Source organism: Eucyclogobius newberryi, unplaced genomic scaffold (genome assembly GCF_026437365.1).
Source record: "Eucyclogobius newberryi isolate DKJ021-1_F unplaced genomic scaffold, fEucNew1.0.hap1 SCAF_2, whole genome shotgun sequence".
In the NCBI taxonomy this organism is placed as follows: domain Eukaryota; kingdom Metazoa; phylum Chordata; class Actinopteri; order Gobiiformes; family Gobiidae; genus Eucyclogobius; species Eucyclogobius newberryi.
The window spans coordinates 26,181,244-26,199,980 of NW_027315834.1; the positions used below are offsets into that span (position 1 = coordinate 26,181,244).

Sequence of the window (18,737 nt, forward strand, 5' to 3'; positions counted from 1 at the left end):
GTTGAATCCTTTCAACTGGGACGCTGGGAAAACTGAACCTTTATCACGTTTTACAGCTTTGAGGTGCAAAAAATATCTAGAAAGACCAATATTTCAACATTTATTAATTCAAAATAACAGACTCGACATATTCATGACGCTGTTAAGCCAGTTAGAATGAAAGTGAGTGCGGGTTTATTATAGAAGATAAGATAAATAACACAATGTACACAATAGATGTCTGAAATGTGTATTTATTTATTTATCTAAAAAAATACATATGATTTTTTTTTCTTCATAAACAAACAAACAAAAATACTGGCTTAAAAACTACTTTTCTCAATTTGTGCCACTTGAATATCTGCAAAAAACACACAGTAATTAATTTCCCGGATTGATAAACGACTTGCCTAATCTTAACCTAAACTGACTCATATATCAACTTTAAACCATGTTGTCGATCTAATAAAATAAAAAATGAAACATGAGAGATTGCTGTATGTATAATATTGATGTATTTACCTCATGGAGACCTCATTTTTGGTCCCGTAAAGTGACTGCTACAGATTTCAGCCTCCACAATGTGATAAATACGCACAGCCACACGCACAGACACACAAATCCCGAGCAAACACACCAAATTGCAAACGCATGTAATTTGATCGACTTTAGAACCCTTCATAGGATTTCTCATTCGATCAAATTTCAAAACAGACTGAAAAATCCCACAAGCGTGGCCGAATAAACGCTACAACTCGACCGTCTGTTCGCTGTTAACCCAAAGTGCTACATTTCTTTCTTGTCCTGCTCTTTTGGGATGAACTGACAGCTCCTCCACCTGCAGATCCAGCAGCACATCGAAAAGCTGTAGAGGACGAAAAACGTTGCGAAATCGTAGTAGAAAAACACCAGAAAAAAGCCCAGAACTAGCAAGACACATATTAAAAGTCGAGTGAGGTGAAAAAGGGCGTGCGCTACACTCCGCCACGTAGAAATATCATTTTTTACGTCGTCGGAGGCCCCCGGGCGCCTCTGATGTGTTTCATTACGACCTTCTCGATGGGCTACTTCGCGGTCTTCGAGTTTGACATCTATTTCGTCAAGTGTGACTGACCTACGCTTTGTTTCGCTGGATTCCTCTGATCCGGTCGACAACGCGACGCTTTGAGGGTTCGGAGACGAGCTCGGGCCCTCGTCGGAATCAGTACTTGTATTTGTAATCGTCGAGACGCCAATTGTCTCTTCTACTTTCTCGCAATCCGTGGGAAGTGTCTCGGCGCACTTATCGTCAATAGTTATGATAGACCTATCAGAGCGGCTGCCTCCTCCACCGCCGCCCGCACCTCCTTCATCCCCGTCGCTCTGGGCCTCGGCGTCGAATCGACAATCAAACCCCTCTCGCCCAACCGTCCTAACCAGTTCGTCTCCAGATCTTTCCGGAAACATCTCTTCTCCCGGCCGCTCGAGTGCTACGGCGCCATCATCTCTAATGGGGTTTTTTGATCGCTCTGAAATTTTTTGATATTCAACAAGTGTGGCGCGCTCGACTTCTGCTGACAACTCTCGTTCTTTCAATTTCGCCGGCGCATTTTGACTCTCCCCCCGAGGGTTCTCCGCGGTACCCGCCCGCCGCTCCCCCCGTGCCTCTATTTTCGGCTTCCCAATTCTCAGCCTTTCATCTCCGTCCCCCCGACTGATATCTTCCTCGATTCCGTCTAATGTTTCAGGTCGGAGCGAGGCTGAACGAGTGTCTTTCTCGTCAGGCGCGAGTTCTTCTGAGCCCAATCGGCCGCCTACATCCTCACACCCGCGCGCCGTGATAACACCGCTCAAATGAGTCCCACTTATTTCCGCCACCCCTGGGTTGTAGTCATCGGCGGCGAGAGACGGGGACGTATCACTTTGAGAGATCTCCAATGTTCTCGCTCTAGTCGCAAATGGCTCCTCTTTCGTCGCCACCGATGGGCGTGTTTCTTCGCAGGGCGCCAGTCTTCCTTGTGTAATTTCGCGACAATCTTTCCCCATCTGTAATACTCCGTCACCTGTCACGTCTGTCTCGATTCCCGTTTCCAGATCTGGTTCTCCGATTTCATCTTTGTCGTTTCGTTCTTTGCCCGGTGGCCATGACTTTGTCCGGTCATTCTTCGTTTCTAGAAATATTGCCGTGTTTTCATGGGGTGTCGTTGATAGTGAACCGTGTGAATCGCGGTGTTTGTGCGGTGCTTCGACTTCGCTCACCTGCATATTCGCACATTCTGTGCCGATCTCTGGTTTATGATCGGAAATCTCTGCCCTTTTGTCCACGACTCCGTTCTCATCCGATGACACAAAATCCCGTTCCTTCTCCGCGCACGGGCCCTGTAGGTAATATTCACACTTTCGCATCGAACACAACCCGTCCGAATGTGATGCGACTGTCTCATTTTGCTCGTGTTGTCCTAATGAATCACATTCCCCGCCGAAATCTGGCTGTTGCTCCCCTCCTCCCCCTCCTCCGCCCTCGCCTTCCCGGGAGACTTGACACTTTTCTATTTCCCGTGGCCTAACTATTTCTTCTTTTTTAGAATCTTTATTTCCTGCACGGTTTGTTGTCAGCCCTTCCTCCGCTCCTTGTCTGCGCGCGGAAAAGACAAACCTCTCCCCGTCCGCTGTCCCCTGTCTCATTGTCTCCTTAAATGCCAGCGTGTCATCCGGCGTATTGTATGCAGTCGCTGTAACCTTCCCGTCCCTGCTGCGAGGAGGACCCCTCTGCAGCCCCGGTCCCTGCGAGATGATATCAACGGCGCTGGCATTCGGAGACTCTGGCATTGCTGTCATGTCTGTTGTCTCTGACTCCCCTGAGCTTGTTACTAAGTCGGCTCCGTGCATCGTGAAGGGCTCATCTCCACCTATTCCTCCCATTATTCCTGCCCCTGCTCGCTCCCAGATCCCGCGCTCGCGACGCTCACCCGGGCTGTCAACAGAGCCCTTGGACACGGGCGGTGCCCCCGAGAGTCTAGATTCCTGCGCACTTTCTGTTCCGGAGTTTGTCTCTGACCTTCGGGGTGCATTTTGCGCGCCCGTCTTGTCATCCCCGGGGCCCGTGACATATGCTTGTGCCGCTGCCGCCTGGGTTAGGTCTTCGCCGTTCAAGGCGACGTGAGCCGATGATGTTGCGCTGGTGTCAGGCGGCGGGTGACGTGCGCTTGAGCGAGGTGCTTCTAAGTTGGGTGAATCTGGGCCCACGTGCGTCTGCCTGCTCGCTCCCCATTGTGCGAGGGGGGTTTCATTATTCGAGGGAGATATCGGTGTCGGCGTCCGCGGGTGTCGTGACTCCGGGGGACCGGATTGGGTTGCAAAGTCGGAGCCGGACGATCCTTTAGTGCTACTTTCTTCTGTCCCATTAGCGAGGGTCTCCCAGATATTGCTAACCGCATCATTCGCACTGTCCTCTTGAGATTTTGACAAGGTAATTTTAGCTATTTCCGTCCGCGTCTTGTCCGCGCCGTCATTCCCACACCGCGCCGGTTTATCGCCGCCCCAGTCCAGTGTTGCCAAAGGAATCTGATGATACGTGAGGACCTGAGCACTGTTAGTTTGTGCTTTATTACTCAGCTGGAGAGCGGGGCCACTCGAGTTACAGCACGCGGACGGAATTGGCTGCGAACCCTTTTGGCCCTGGGGTGGGTCATGTGAATAGCCCGGTGATACATTTGGCCTCCTCTGGGGACAGTGGTCCGGGGCACGTGCTGAACGCGCAGCTCTGTGCAGGCTTTTTATGCTCTCCACCTGTCAAGAAAGATCAAAAGTAAGGCCATGTGTTTATGCTTGAGCCGGCTGAATCTTAAGTTAAGCACTGCTGGTTGCTTTGTCATTGTCAGCTGCTCGAAACCAACACCCAATACAGAGATCAGATTTGTGCAAATATAATCAGATGTATGTTTAACTGCTTGAGTACAATTAATGGCATGCACGTGAGGTAAAGAATATAAGCCGGCTAACATGACTCTTTTAATTTAAGAGTCATGTTAGCCGGCTTATTATTTTTTTGTACAAGGCCATAACTCAGAGGCAACACATACAGTATTTTCAGCTGCGACATGTTAAAGCTTGCACTGGGCAGTACAGTATATACGTGTGCGGAAAGAAAACCCGTTTGACGGTTTAACTCACAGTATTTTTAGTTTCTTCAAGATGCAACGTTGACTTTGTCCCTGCTCTAGTGGCTTGGTCGGACGCTTCGGTTTTGCGCGTGCACTTTGCATCTGAAATGTATGATTCAGCGACTTACAAATGTGTCGGGGGGGAATGCTGACTCGCAGTTGTCGCACCCTGACCCACAGCCACACGTGTGAAATACGTTGCGGTGCTACGTACCTTTAGCATACATGCCTGCCTCTAGCATCTCTTGGATCAGCTCCTCTGCCCCCTCGCTCCTGGGGGCGAAAGTAAAAGACAACAAAAGACATTGTTGACGCATGCCTGAGAGGATTAAGTAAGCTGAGCCGTCCACATCGGGCCGGACGTCATGGAAACCTGGACAGGCGCCTGACCTTACATGGACAATGGGCTTTCTTCTGTTCTGAGCAGTTTACGAAGCAGTGAAAGTAACTCAAGTGCCTGTGTGCCACATTTGTATCTCTTTTTGCCATGTTATCTTTAATTCTACAGTGAAAACATATAACTTAATTTCTTTATAATCTTATTCATTGCTTAATGCTATGAACCTGGCACTTTATTTATTACATTCGTGAAATTGTAACAGTTTTAACTCATTTAGCGCACATTGTTTGATTTGGCATCAAGTTTCTGCGATACCTGTGCACCTACGCGCTCACCTGTTGAATCTGAGGCAGCCTTTCTTGCCTTTGTAGCCGTTCTCGTCTTGAACCTGCTGCCCGTTTTCTCTCAGCTTCTGGTGGACAAACAGCACGTAGTTCATGTGGTTGCAGTTGGCCCAGAAGACCCCCGCCGACGTCTCGTATCGCAGGCAGAACTCCACGCGCGTCCCCAGCTTGTCGAAGGGCGGTATGAGCGCGTACTGAAACGTGAATCTGTCCGTCTTCCTGTCGCTCGACCCGGGCACGTACTCGGCCAGCAGGTCAAAGTGGCTCCTCCAACCGTCCAGAGTCATCCTGACGTACACCTGCTTGCTGTAGCACAGGTTCAGCACTCGGACGTGGCCACGGATGGTAGTTGTCTTGGGGAGAAGCTCGATGCTCTCCAGCTCCACCCTTTGCTCGCGGACCTTCGCCTCCAGCTCGGCCGGAGTCGGCGGGACCGTAAACAGACAGCACATGTAGAAGTCCTCGGTAGAAATGGTTTCCTCGATGTCGAATGGCGCGCTCGGTTCTGAATCTGCTGTCTCGACGTTGTCAAACTCCTTCACCGAAACCAAATTCAAACCGAACGCATCTGCGAACGACACCTTTCGCCGCACGGCCAGGGGAGGCCAGGGTTCCTCGTCCTCCTCCTCCTCCTCGTCCGTGGAGCTGTCGCGTAGTTGTTCTGTCAAACTTTCAGCAGGTTCCGTTTGCTTCGTGTTCAGTCCGTGGATCTCTCCGGGCTGGACGCACAGAGCCTCCATTTCTCCAGGCTGGACGCACAGAGCTTCCATGGCGTGCCCTGCTTGCACAGACGCTCGCTGCCCGGCGTTTTGGTGCTGACTGTCCGGCAGGCGGAGAGGCACAGAGTGGAGTGGTCCCGTCCCGGCTGCAGGGAGACTGTAGGAGGCAGAGCGCGGTGTGACTTGACAGATGGAGTTCGGTTACAGCTGAACATTGTGACTCAAAGCCAGGCCTAAAAATAGGCCCAATATACATGACTAAGGCTAGACAGCGATTATATAAGTAAATGTTTACTCCTAACATTTATCGACAATTACTCGAGTATATGGCAATTACTCGAGTTTATGGCTGACTGGTTTTCTCGAGTTTTAAGGCAGATCTGATTTAAACTTTTCCAATGTGTTTACGAGACATTTTCCACACTTGTGTAATCCACGTGCACCATTCACTTCATGATTTGGTGAATGGTGATGAGAACCACTTCAAGATTGAACATATATTTTTTTATATCGACTCATATCGAAGTGCTAAATAATAAAATAACAGTATTGTTATCATTTTTTAATCTCTCTTAAGGACAGGGCAAATGTATGATCCATAAATAAGAAATACACAATATAGATGTATGTTGTTAAAAGAAAACAATATAATAAGTATAATAAGTATTAATGACTTATGGTATAGCGAGTAGCACCGAACTTATTTAGGCAGTCAATTATTCTGGTGATTATTATTTTTGATTCGATCACGAAAGGTCCATGAATACGAAATTTTTACTCAAATAAACCCATGATGAAGCTGCTAAAGTCATGTTGCTTGTGAACATCTTGATATTTACAACAGAGTTTTCATCCAAAACACAGAATGTAAACATTAAACCTGTGTCTTTTTATTTCATTTTTTAAAAATTAATTCATTTTTAATTACCCAGGTTAAAAACCTATTGAGATTGAAATCTCTATTGGAAATCAGGATAACCCGGGCCAAGTGGACTGTAATGTGATGCAATTGCTGCTCTGTCAAGGGGATAAAACCTCTTTTCTCACCTCATGTCAGTGTAAAATGAAGACTCCCAAAAAAAAAAGGATTATTAATTTACTAAATGAATAAACGATTATTTCAACAATAGATTAGTCGCAATTAATCAATGAACTTGTTTCAGCTCTTTCAGTAAATAGTGCATTTCGTTGCTGATCCTGGTGATGACCAAAAAAAGGATTTCATGGACCAAACAAACAAATGAATTCTTTAATGTTGACTTTGTTCTGCCATACTCACCGTGACCAGCAGGTGGAAGCAAACCACCACAAGTCTCACATCTTTGCGTTCCGTTTCATCACCAAAGACACATTCTCCCTTTATAGAAAATAGACTATTTATTTTCCTACTGGCTTTTGAAATCAGTAATACATTAAATTTAAAACCTGGACAATTGTGTTTTTTAATGTGTTTATGTTTATCCTTCTAGAACACCTGGTTAATAACCTGGTGCATAAAATGTATCCTTAGAAGCGATTCTATATCATAAATAAATCTGGACAGGATGCTTATTATTCTACAGTTAGGCCATGTTTATTGTTCAGACTATTTGGATTCATTTTTCAAATTATAGCCTATAATTAACACCAGCACTTTACTACTTCAATGTGTACAATGTGCAATACTGTGGAGGACAATTCAAAGAAATCTATTTCCACATAAATTATGAAATACATTTAATTGTTTTTCCTTATTCATGTGAGATTATCTTGTGGACGTAACAATCAGGGTTAAAGTCAGTCCTAAATGTAGACTATATATGTCCTACTTTGATGAATAATCTTATAGATAAAGTGTGATTGTCATTGTCATTGCGCACTTTCTTTTATTTTGAAAACCTGGGACAAAACATAAGTATTAAAACAAAATACTTAAGACACTTAATGCATCTGTGAGGTGTGGAGAAAAGAGTACGATTGAACACTCCTCTGGATTGCAATAATATCATAAAAAACTAACATAAATACATAAATAAATATGCAGGAATAAATAAAAAAACATATTAAAAAAATAAAAGTACCGATATTAAAATACTAAGTAAAATACAATGCAGTTTTATTTATTTTTTACAAGTTTGCATGGGCAGCTTTAATATATTTCAAACACATTTTTACATCTTTCCTTTCTTTGCATGTGTCATTTCTCACGTGCATTGAGCATATGAATCTTCTTTTGTGTCCCTCCTCCCTGTCTTTACTTGACTAATTGACAAAAAATACATACAACTGCAATCTCTTCTTTAGTGTGTACTTCTTCCTCAAATTGCGCTTTACACATCAGTATTCGTCACATTTATTCGTATTTAAACAGTAGTAAATTCACAAAGTACATCTCTGTGTGTCTTTCACTCTGTGTTTATGCGCATTGTCCCGACTTTGTCTCGTAAAAGCTCATTTTCTTCAAAAGGCCACGATCACTCCACAACGACGCCAAAAAAACTCCAAAAAATAAAAATTAAAAAAATAAACCCTTTCCCGTCACAGTTCAAAGTGAAACCCCCCAAAAAGAAGCGTGCATAAAACAACACAAAAACAACAACAGGAAAAACTTTGAAAACCTCCCTCTTGTTTACCAAAGCAGGTGCCCTGACGTCACGCGGTGGTCGCAGTACGCCCCAACAATAATAACACCACTTCCGCGCGCGCTCCCCCGGGGGGCGGGCGGGCGCGCGCGGGTGGGGGGTTCTACTCCCAAATACCACTTGCTTGCTGCGCTCCCAACTTGATGTGTGTGTTTGAATCGTAACGGGGGGAAAGCAGGAGAAAAAAAAAAGGAAAAAGAAACAGGAAAAAAAAAAAAAACAAGAGGCGCTTCTTCTCGCTCGCATTGCGCGTCATTCAAGCCGCGCGCAGTGTACACCGCGTCTTCCTCCGGTGCGTGAGTAATAACAGCGGCGTGAACGCGGAGACAGGACGGTGCCACCGGCGGAGGAACCCGTGTATTTGCGTGTTGTCGCGCGTTTTGTGTCCCCCCTCTCTCTGCGTTATGGTGAACTTGGACAGTCACGTGTGAACAAACTCCACCGCGGGACGGCCACTTCTGCTGCCGCGTCTCACTCCTGCGCGTCCTGTGCACTTTCTCCCCGGGACATTATACCTGTGCCGTTTGTTGTGGTAAGTTTTTCTTTTTTTTTTTCTTCTACCTTCTTCTTCTTCTGGACAAGTGCGTGTAACTGTCCGCACGCGCGTCAGTCCCGTGTGCGTCCCTGTGTGCGTCCCGAGCGCGTCTCGCAACAATGTAGTGTCTTTTTTTTAATACATTTGGCGCAAACACGGAGCGCGCGTGGGGGTCGATGTGCGGCTCGGTGCGGTCCTCCCGGCGCGGTCCGCTGGTCAGGGGCTTGTGGATGACCCTTGTTACGCGCGTGCACGTTGTTTTATCTCCTTTTAGTGGAGTTAGTTTCACTCTACTGCCCTGTTATTTGCGCATTTTTAACCGGCCCCAAAACGATGCATAAACAAACAATAACTGTCTTATTTCTATTATAAAAGCATATATTAGTTCTATTCTAAAAGCATTAATTAGCCTTATTCTATTATTTGCATGTGTTTTCATATGACGTATTTCAATTGTGAAAAAATGAATAAATTCTGAATTCACAATTGTAATATTTATTGAATTTTGTATTTTTTTTTTACTATAGATATTGAATGAAAAAACAAACAAATGCATTCAGTAGAATTCAGTAGTATAAACTGCTATGACATTATTACTTGCTTAGTTAAAACACACACACAAACAAATACATTTATATAGCAAAATAATCAGGATAATTTATTGTGCTAATTCCACTTCTCTGCAGAACGACCTTACCGTGAATTCTCGCTTCTCCCTTTTTAAAATCCATTTGTTTGGGCTGCTCAGAAACAGCGTTGCCGGTGTCATTTTTCAACGTGATGAATCTGATGTTAACCGCAACAAAGTCACATTTAAATCTACTGAGCACCGGTTGATTTCTCCTTCTCTTTCACTCTTTCCCTCTCTCCTTCTTGCTGTGTGTGCTGTGTGTGTCCTGGATCTTTTCTTTTAAGCGAGCGGCCAGTGTGGTCCTGCAAAAATCAATACGTGTGACACATTTTTTTGGGTGTAGGGAAAGGCTGAGGAGGCGCTGGACTCCCCGGGCCCGTCCTGTGTGGGTTTGTTTGAGCCGCAGGGTGCACAGGTGTTCCCTCCTCAGTGATGCAGGTGTGGGCCGGCTCCTCGCTCACTCAGCTGCTCTCGCTCTTCAAAGACCTGGGCGCCAATAAATGCCCCTCGTGTGAAATATGTCAGCGACAGTGCACAAGCCGCCCCTTTGTTCCACTGGCCCTGTCATTATTTCTTAAAGCGTGTTATAACCGTTCCCACCGTCCTTTTATGTTTATGTGTTTGGTTGTTAGGCAAGTGGGGTCCTGATTTTTTTTGTTTTCAACGATATTTTTGTAGACACTGGTTATAACGTTGAAGAGATTAAAATATTTAGTAAGAGTCTAATTCTAACACTGACCGTTTCGTCTGGAGCGATGCACTTATTGCACACAGTCTCCCCATGCTGCATCCATTTTTTGATTGCTGCATTTATCATCGAGCGGTCGTGCTCTACATTATGGTAATTGGAAAATGAATGTCCTCCACAGGATTAATGTGTATACCTTGTCATATGTTTCAATCATTTATCAAAATTAAGATTCAGCTTTCAGCTCAATGAGCAATGGTTGATGCATGATTTTGATCTCAGATATGGAAAGAGTGGAGCTTCCTGCAGAGACGATGTCGTTGCCATGTTGGCAGATCTCTTCAGCAAGGCAAAGTTTCACAAGCTGGGGTGTGTAGGCTGTGCTGGTGCCTTTTAGTAGTTCATGCTCTGACGTCTCATTTACAGTAAGAGCTATTTTACTCCTTCTCTGGGTGTAGTTCGTGTTCAGATTCAATGTCGAGTCGAAGGAATTGGCTCAATACCAATTTTGCCATTATTTCTTTAAGGACAATAGACTTCAGCACAACATAACTGCACTTTAAGTTACATCAAGCACAAGATAATTCTAAAACAGTTCAAGAAAGGTCACATTTTGAACTGTTTATTTGTTTTTTTTGTATCGATACTAGTTTAAATGATTATCGAGTTTTGACACTAGTTTTTGCATCTGATTTTCAATACTTTTGTCAACTCTGGTGTAAGTGTAGGCAGCTGCTTATCAAGTGAAACTGAAGACATATTCGAATGTTGTGCTAGTTGTAGTTCTTACAGCTGGTGAAGACCCTGTCGAGTCGCACTGTTGCCATGCCTGCAGGCGCGAGACGTCGGTGGCTGGAGTCAAATGTAGGACAGAAGTGAAACATGCTTTTCTATGGTTAATGCAGGAGATGTTTAAAGTCCAACCACTTCTCAGGCAATGAAACACTTGCTCGCTTTTGGATTAGCTTTTCGAATCGCACCGTGTCCCATCCCCCAACACCTCCGTAATGAAACTCGCTCGACCCTCGAGGTGTCGCTGCGTTTGAGGAGAAAACGGCAGAAAAAGGAGGACAAACCGAGGCGGCGGTGAATGGGCTTGACTTTTTTCAAACGTTTCACAGACGCACTCTCACGCGGCTGACTTTTTTCTTTCCCCAACCCCGGTCGCTCGAGCTTTAACGCAATTAAACGGCGAGCGTTCGGGTCTCATCCCTGTTAACTTCACAGAAATGTTTCCATGACAACCTCCACGCAAGTCAGAGCCACCAGAAGTGATCAAGCGAAGTCCGTCCCCCTTCCCCTTCCCCTCGACGAGCCTCCCACGGTCCGCGGTTCCCTCCCCCCCCGCTTGTAAAAATGGAATTCGCGTTGACAGTCCTGGCCTTTAATGGTACTTGCAGGAGTATTTGTTTACCAGGATCGTACGCCGCGAGCCCGTCAGCCTTCGAGAGATTGACTTCTCGAGATAAAAGGGTGTATTACATGCTTAGGAGGCCCGCCCCATCGCACTGTAATTATCCCACATCAGAGTAACGATGTTTTGTGTGCCCCGGCTACTAAGAGTCTTGGGACAGCTCAGACTTTTTTAGTTACGCTCTAGGTCACTCCGCTTAAGCCGGACTCGGACCGCGGCGAGCGTGAAGCGGCGTGACTTTTTTGGCCGGGGGAGAGCGGTGCGGGGCGGGGTGGGGTCAGGAGATGAGGATTAGAGAGAGATTGTGGGCCGCCTACAAAAGACTGACTTAACGGCTGTCCGAGCACACACACTCTCACTCAGTTACTTATTTTTTTTTCCACCAGTACAGTGTTTTGTTTTGTTTTTTTACAGGTTTTGCGTTGGCCGTATTAAAGCGCTTGTCCGGTTACTCATTAACTGAAACGTCAGGTGTTAAAAGCTTGATTATAGAAACCAGGAAGTTCATGTCCCTGCGTAAAACTGGACGAGATAACGTGGTTGTGCAATATGTGACGAAGGAAAGAAGACAAATGGTGAAAAGTGAGGTTTTTGGTTGATTCTACAGTTCATTCTCATTTGGTCAGTATGAGTAAACATATTTTTAGACATTTTGGATGCGAAATATGAAGAGAATCACCCAAAAGATTGGCATCCGAGGGAATAAAACCCAATGGACCTTTTTATGGCGAAGCAATCCATTCATTTTAATGTAGAAACGCAGCTCTATCACCCACTGTTCAACGAGTAAATACAAACGTTAGGATTCATACTGTACCAAATGCAAACACAAAGACATAAAGAAGAATAAAGTCAACCGACAGCCCACATTTGTTTATTTATTCAACATTTACAGAATAATCCGCGTACTTTTCTGCCATTAAGGCTCAATTGTGACGGAACCTTTATTAGTTGCTCTTAAAACACACATCATTTGCCTGGAAGCGTCTTATAGAGGGGGAAAAAAGTCACGTTTCCTGCTGAATCAACAGAGAGCTTTTTACCCTCGCCAGACCACGCCCCCTAATACGACACGTTGACAACTGTATCTATCGCCCAACCTAGAGCAAATAAATCCAGTGTTTACTTGGAACAACAGTATTCCATGTGTGTTTGTAGCTCCTCTGCACACTGCTGACCGTGACCTTGCAAAAAGGTCCGGGAGAAACGCCTGGAGCAAGTCCTGTAACGCCATCTGACATTTACGTGTTTATCTGGTGTCTGTTGTCATCACAAATCTTTATCTCGCGTGGTTATTTTTCAAGTCTAGTCCAATTTTAAAAGTACGTCTTCCCTTGTAGCTTGAATTAAGGCCACGGTCACCACTGTGGTTTTAAATGTTGGTTGATTACTTTGAGTTTATAACATTCGGGTCGCTCGCGGTTGAAGGCGATGGTTGTTGAGAGTGTGTCTGTCCGTCAGCTGGAGTTTGATGTTTCTATTATTATCACTTTGATCTGTTTCCATTCTATGCACATCAATTGTCAGCGATTGTCCCTACAAAGTGTTGCCATACATTTTCTTTTGGTAGTTTACAGGTAGGTTTACGGTACAGGACGAGGGGATATTACCAGTTTATCTTGTCTGTATTTTTTTCCATCATATTGACTTATAGTAGAAAAAGCTTCAGTTGTAGTCATCTGGACTCAGTTTTTCAAACTGAGTCCAGATGACTACAACTGAAGCTTTTTCTACTATGGAACACACCTGGACGAATGAGGGATTACACCGACATATTGACTTATGATAATTTTTGATTCCATTCGATTTTATCTTCATGAAAACCAATAAAAAATGGATTCTCTGAGCATAAAAAGTAGAGACTTTTAATCCTTGCCAAAAAAAATGGTGAAATTCCTTACTCCAAAGTGTGAACTCTGCTCCAAACCACATGCTTTTACTGACAGAGGATTGGATGTTCTCCCAAGATCCAAGCGTATCACTGAACGGTAGAAATAACTGAGTCTCAATCTTGATTACAAGTTCAATTATTGAAAACGGAGACATTGTCTTTGTAGCTACAATGATTGATGATAAAACAAATAATTGTGACGAAAAAAATAAATCATAGTCACGTTTTTATAATCATGATCTGGACTGTACGGACTCTAAAAGGCACATAAAAATACCTTTTATATAACAGAAACAGTTCAATTAATAAATCAAAATGTCAAAAAAGAATAAACAATTCCTGGTCATCAATAATACACTTTGTAAATATTGTGTCTAGAAGCTTTCAGCCGCCATAGTTCAACCTTTATTTGGTTATACATGTATTCAAAAAGCCATTTTAGTCCACGTACAAATATATAAATAAATCATTTGACTAGTTGACTTATTTAAAGACTAATTGCTGAATAATGGATTTCTAACATCAGCCCTGGTATCCACACTCTTTGTCAGCTACAGTGCCAGTAGTGAGAGAAGCACGGCCATATTCCACAAACTTTCCTTCTTTTTCTAACAGGAAAAAGTGTGTTAAAGCAATGTTTATCAGAAACATGTTGCGATGGAGGAGAAAACAAGGGGTGTTGGGGGTGGGTGCTTGTGACAGTAACACTTTTTGACAGGCACATTAGGCTGCAGAAAGAGCATCCAGCTCCGGGCTGAGGGCATATGGTGCTGCCTTCTGCCGGCATCGCTCCGGACCAACTTACAACATTGGCGCTGGGTCACGGCTGTCTCAGGTTTGCTCCTTCTGTCTCACTCATCTAAATAAAAACAGGAGGAAAAAACGTTGGGGGGTTGCGGTTCGTCGCTTTGGGTCGTTTAGCGAGCATTCGTCAGGCGAAAGTGTTGTACGATGTCTTTGGGTTTTTGAGGACATCGGAAGAACTTGAAGTCTTGACTCTTTAGGCCAGGACACGGTTTTGCAGCTCATGTAAATAAAAACAGGAGGAAAAACGTTGGGGGGTTGCGGTTTATCGCTTTGGGTCGTTTAGTAAGCATTCATTGGGTGAACTTGTTGTACGGTGTGTTTGGGTTTTGGAGGACATCGGAAGAACTTGGAAGTCTTGAACCTTTGGGCCATGACACGGTTTTGCAGCTCATGTAAATAAAAACAGGAGGGACCATGTGATGGTTGCTGTTTGTCGCTTTGGGTCGTTTAGCAAGCATTTGTTGGGCGAACGTGTTGTACGGTGTCTCTGGGTTTTTGAGGACATCAGAAGAACTTGGAAGTCTTGAACCTTTGGGCCAGGACACCTTTTTTTTTGCAGTTCATTTAAATAAAAACAGGAGGAAAAACGTGAGGGTTGCGGTTCGTCGCTTTGGGTCGTTTAGCGAGCATTTGTCAGGCGAAAGTGTTGTACTGTGTCTCTGGGATTTTGAGGACATCGGAAGAACTTGAAGTCTTGAACCTTTGGGCCAGGACACGGTTTCGCAGCTGTTGACATTTCCGCAAAATCCTGTTACTCGAGGTTCCAGAGACCTTTCCAAAGCGAAACATGCGACGTGGAAATTAGCATAAAAAGATACAAGCTGTGTTTTTCCCGCCCTCATCCAAACACTCAGCGGGCGAACTCTAATCCTACTCTAAACAACGAGCGCGTTTTCACCACAGTGGCGGAGCGAGGCTTTTCGAGAGGATGGACTCGGATAAAGCCAAGGATGACGCAGGGCCGTGGTCAGGAGACGGCACATCGGCGGGAGGGTAATTACAGGCCACCGCGCGCCTCTTCGGATTTTCCCCCCCGGAATCGCAGCTACACACGGGCCTCGCAGCTCCGGACGAATCGGGGCGAAGCGGCCACGACATACGGACGCAACAAAACAAACGCTTTATTTTTATGTTGGTTGATGGGTGGTTTTTAATTGAGTTTGTCACTTCTGGCGAGGAGCAGGGCAGATGGTGCAGCTCCGAGTGCCCATCAGAGCCTAAATACCTCCGGGCAGATGTTGGTCGTAAACTTTTTTTCGGCGCATATTTCCCCCTCCGCTCGCTCTTAAACGCAGTGGAGGTCAAGAGGAGTCAAACCTGTTACAACACCTGTTTCTGCGTATGCAAATCTTTTGTTTTGTCATTTCATTAGGCAAGGCGAAAAGACAAAGGTCCCTCGTGGTTGCAAACGCGACTGGCACCGCGCCCACTTGGCACACGCTCCACGGCAGAGAGGCTGGAGGCGGGGTGAGGGACAGCTGGAGGCGGGGTGAGGGACGGGTGGAGGCGGGGTGAGGGACGGGTGGAGGGAGGGGATGAGGGACGGGTGGAGGGAGGGGTGAGATGTTGGGCTCCTGCGGGAACTCAACCACTGGTATCGGACGCCTTCACAGTCTCTACGTTTTATTGGCGTCGGTGGGGTCCCGGGAAGACATTATTTTAGATCAAGTTGTATCCGTAAATGTAAAATTGCGAGTTAAATGCCATCATTCAGTCAGACTGAACGATTTTGGTGAAATATTTAATTGCAAATTTGATAGATTTGTGATGTGAAGTGTAGAATTTTACTCAAAGTTCACATTTTATAGCTGCCCATGAGCACGTTTGAGAGACTAATACAAACTAATACTTATATTTCAGAACATTCTTTTAGAGGTCTGAACTACAATGTTTGCAAATATTATAATATAATTGCAATTTTGATTTGATTACTATATACAGTGTCTTGCTGCTCTGTAATCCTGCACAATATGATCTCAGCTTTAGTCTCATTTAGTCTTAGTTTAACCTATAACCTTTTTGCTAACTATAACTAACTTTCCAATCAAAAAAGTATTACAGAATTCATCTTATTTCTGGTCTGTTTGCTCTCTTACATACATACATACCGTATTTTCCGGACTATAAGTCATTTCATAGTTTTGGCCGGACTTATATTTATACTTATATACTTATACTGTTATTTGTTATTTACACAGTTGCAACTACATTTCATACTCCAATGCAACCTATATACGTTTTTCTCTTCTCTATTATGCATTTTTCAGCTGGTGCGACTTATACTCCGGGAAAATACGATGCACGCTTTTCAACTGGAAGCCACAAAACTGTCCAATCTGCGACTAAACACTCAATTCATTTAATCAACACGCGTCCAGAAAATCCCACTGCATTCGAAAGAAGTTCAGAGACGGAAGAAGAAGTTTGTCAAATTGATCTCTAAATGTAATATTCCCTCCTCTTCACCTGCAGCGCCTCGACTTTAATCACAAATCGCACGCCGCATTCTCTCATCTAGTGAAGGCATCCGCACTACGGGAAGAAGACTGACATGCCCAGTAGCTGTAGGCTGGCACGCGCCTGTATGGCACACGTCACCCGACCCCCCCACACAGCCCCCTGCCTCCTCACCCCCCTCACCCCTTCATCATCTGGCGCTCACTCCTGCAGCGCTCGCCTCTTAACCACATGTGCCAGCGCCCGGCCCGCGTTTGCTCCGGGGCTAATTGTTCACAAGTAAACTACTGCATGCTCGTCGGCGGGGGCGTCTCTCCTTCAAAAACCCCCGGACGCACAAAGCGAGGACGGTGGCGGCGCTGATCACAGTAGGGTGGGGGGGGGGGGGGGGGGGGGGGGGGGGTGAACAGGCTTTACAGATCATGATGTGTTCGTGCAGTTTATTTCCCCCCCCCAGTAGTACAAGTCTCCGAGATTGTCAGTTGTAATCCGGCCCCATGCGCTGAATGTAACAAATACACCATGAAATTAAAGGTTATTGCAGGAGCGTAATGCAAAAGCTCTGTTTGAGATTAGCCGAGCTGTTTGCAGACCTGAGCAGAACGCAGAGACCGCCAATCTCACTCCTGTTCCTCAAACGCCACCGCCATCGCCGTCTTTTTGCAAAAACGCCGTATAAATTAAATTCGTCCCCCGAGCTATTTATAGTCAGTTTACACAAGTTTGCGGCACTTTTTTTTTTTTTTCTCAAACCTGTAGCGCCGCCGTCTCCGTCTAATCCATGGTAACATTTAAATTCTAATCTAGTGCCATTGTAGTCTTTTAAGAGCGCTTTCACATGTCGACACTTTAGACTTGGATGGATGTGCGGGGAGACGGAAGGCTAGCCCGTGTGCGCCGAGCTAATCTCATCTTGATAACACGAGCCTTTCCTCCTCCCTTCTCCTGTTCCTTTCTCCCCTTCTCCCTGTCTTCCTCCTCCCCTTTCTGCAGCTTTGGCCGGGTTGGGTCTGATTTGTAGTTCACTCTCTCTCTCTCTTTCTGCCTTTCTGTCGACGCGCAGACGGCATTAAAGCCAGGCCCCACAAGCCCCCTCTGATACGGGAGAGTTCATTAGAGATGTGCCTTTGATGGGCAGCCTTTTCATGTGACTACCGGTTTTTCAAATACCTTGATGTAGAAGCTTAAGAAGGCATTGTGCAGTAAGCCCTCCTTTTGACGCGACTTATTTAGATCTGCATAATAAATCAGGGGGGAGTAAATAACCAGCCGGCAGATGGAAGCAAGGAGATAAGGCGCGCGGTGAACAATCGCATTTGTATTTTGTTATGATGTTGACAGCAGCTAAAATTCACTAATCTAGAAGCGCTGATCTGCATTTCAAAGAAATCTCATTTAGCAGCGGGGAGGATAAAGTTCCCCCTCATTGTGTCTGTTTTCATTGCATTCTTCGTTAATTTATCGGGCCTCAGATTTAACGCGCGGGGCTCGGCGGCGGTCGGGAGCGGGCGTCCGCACGTTGCACAGGGGGTCTTAAATACTCTGAAAAGCGGTTACGTCTAGACTGTGAGCGGAGGGTAATTACACGTCTGACCATGAATAGAATGAGTTTGAAGACTCATCTTTCTTCGGAGCGGCCTGAATTGCTCGACTAACACTGATAAGGAGCATTTGGTCGCCACAGAAATATTGCCAGTGACTTTCCATAATGCCGACGCCCCCCCCCCCACCCCCCCCCGCCTTCTCCCACCTGCCCCTTTTTCTCCCCCCTCCCAACGCCAAGGATGGTATTTACTTTTCAGATAAAGTTATTGTGTACAGTAATCTGACTTGTTAGCATAATGTCCTCTTTCATGGCTGGACCTTCCTTTCTCTGCTGCGTGGAGGTATTTGTGGTGCGGGTCTTAAATAGTTTATCTTGACTTAGCGTGCGAGTGCTTTATGTAAATATCGGCCTATAGCGTTATTAGGCCTTCATGAATACTTGAATGCGTTTTGCCGTATTTATAAGTTGATAGAATTTTACCGTCGGTTTTGTATTTGGCGCCGGAGATACGGGCGGTATTTGTAAAATCCCGAGAATTGGAGGTCATGCAGACTAATAGCCTTCCTAATGCTTTCCCTGTGAATAAAATATGGCATCTGCACAGCCCAAAGGTGTTGTGATGG

General features: G+C 45.4%; 1 protein-coding gene across 1 annotated transcript; it reads right to left on the reverse strand.

Annotated features, from left to right (window-relative positions):
- Nucleotides 1-211: 211 nt before the first annotated feature.
- Nucleotides 212-10,826, reverse strand: LOC140367152 (uncharacterized). Its single transcript, XM_072453503.1, has 6 exons — nt 10,790-10,826; nt 5,730-5,757; nt 4,797-5,681; nt 4,336-4,394; nt 4,132-4,223; nt 212-3,747 (listed from the first exon to the last, which is right to left on the reverse strand). Exons 1-6 carry the CDS (start codon nt 10,824-10,826, stop codon nt 766-768), a joined length of 4,083 nt encoding a protein of 1,360 aa, XP_072309604.1. The 3' UTR covers nt 212-765.
- Nucleotides 10,827-18,737: the final 7,911 nt, after the last annotated feature.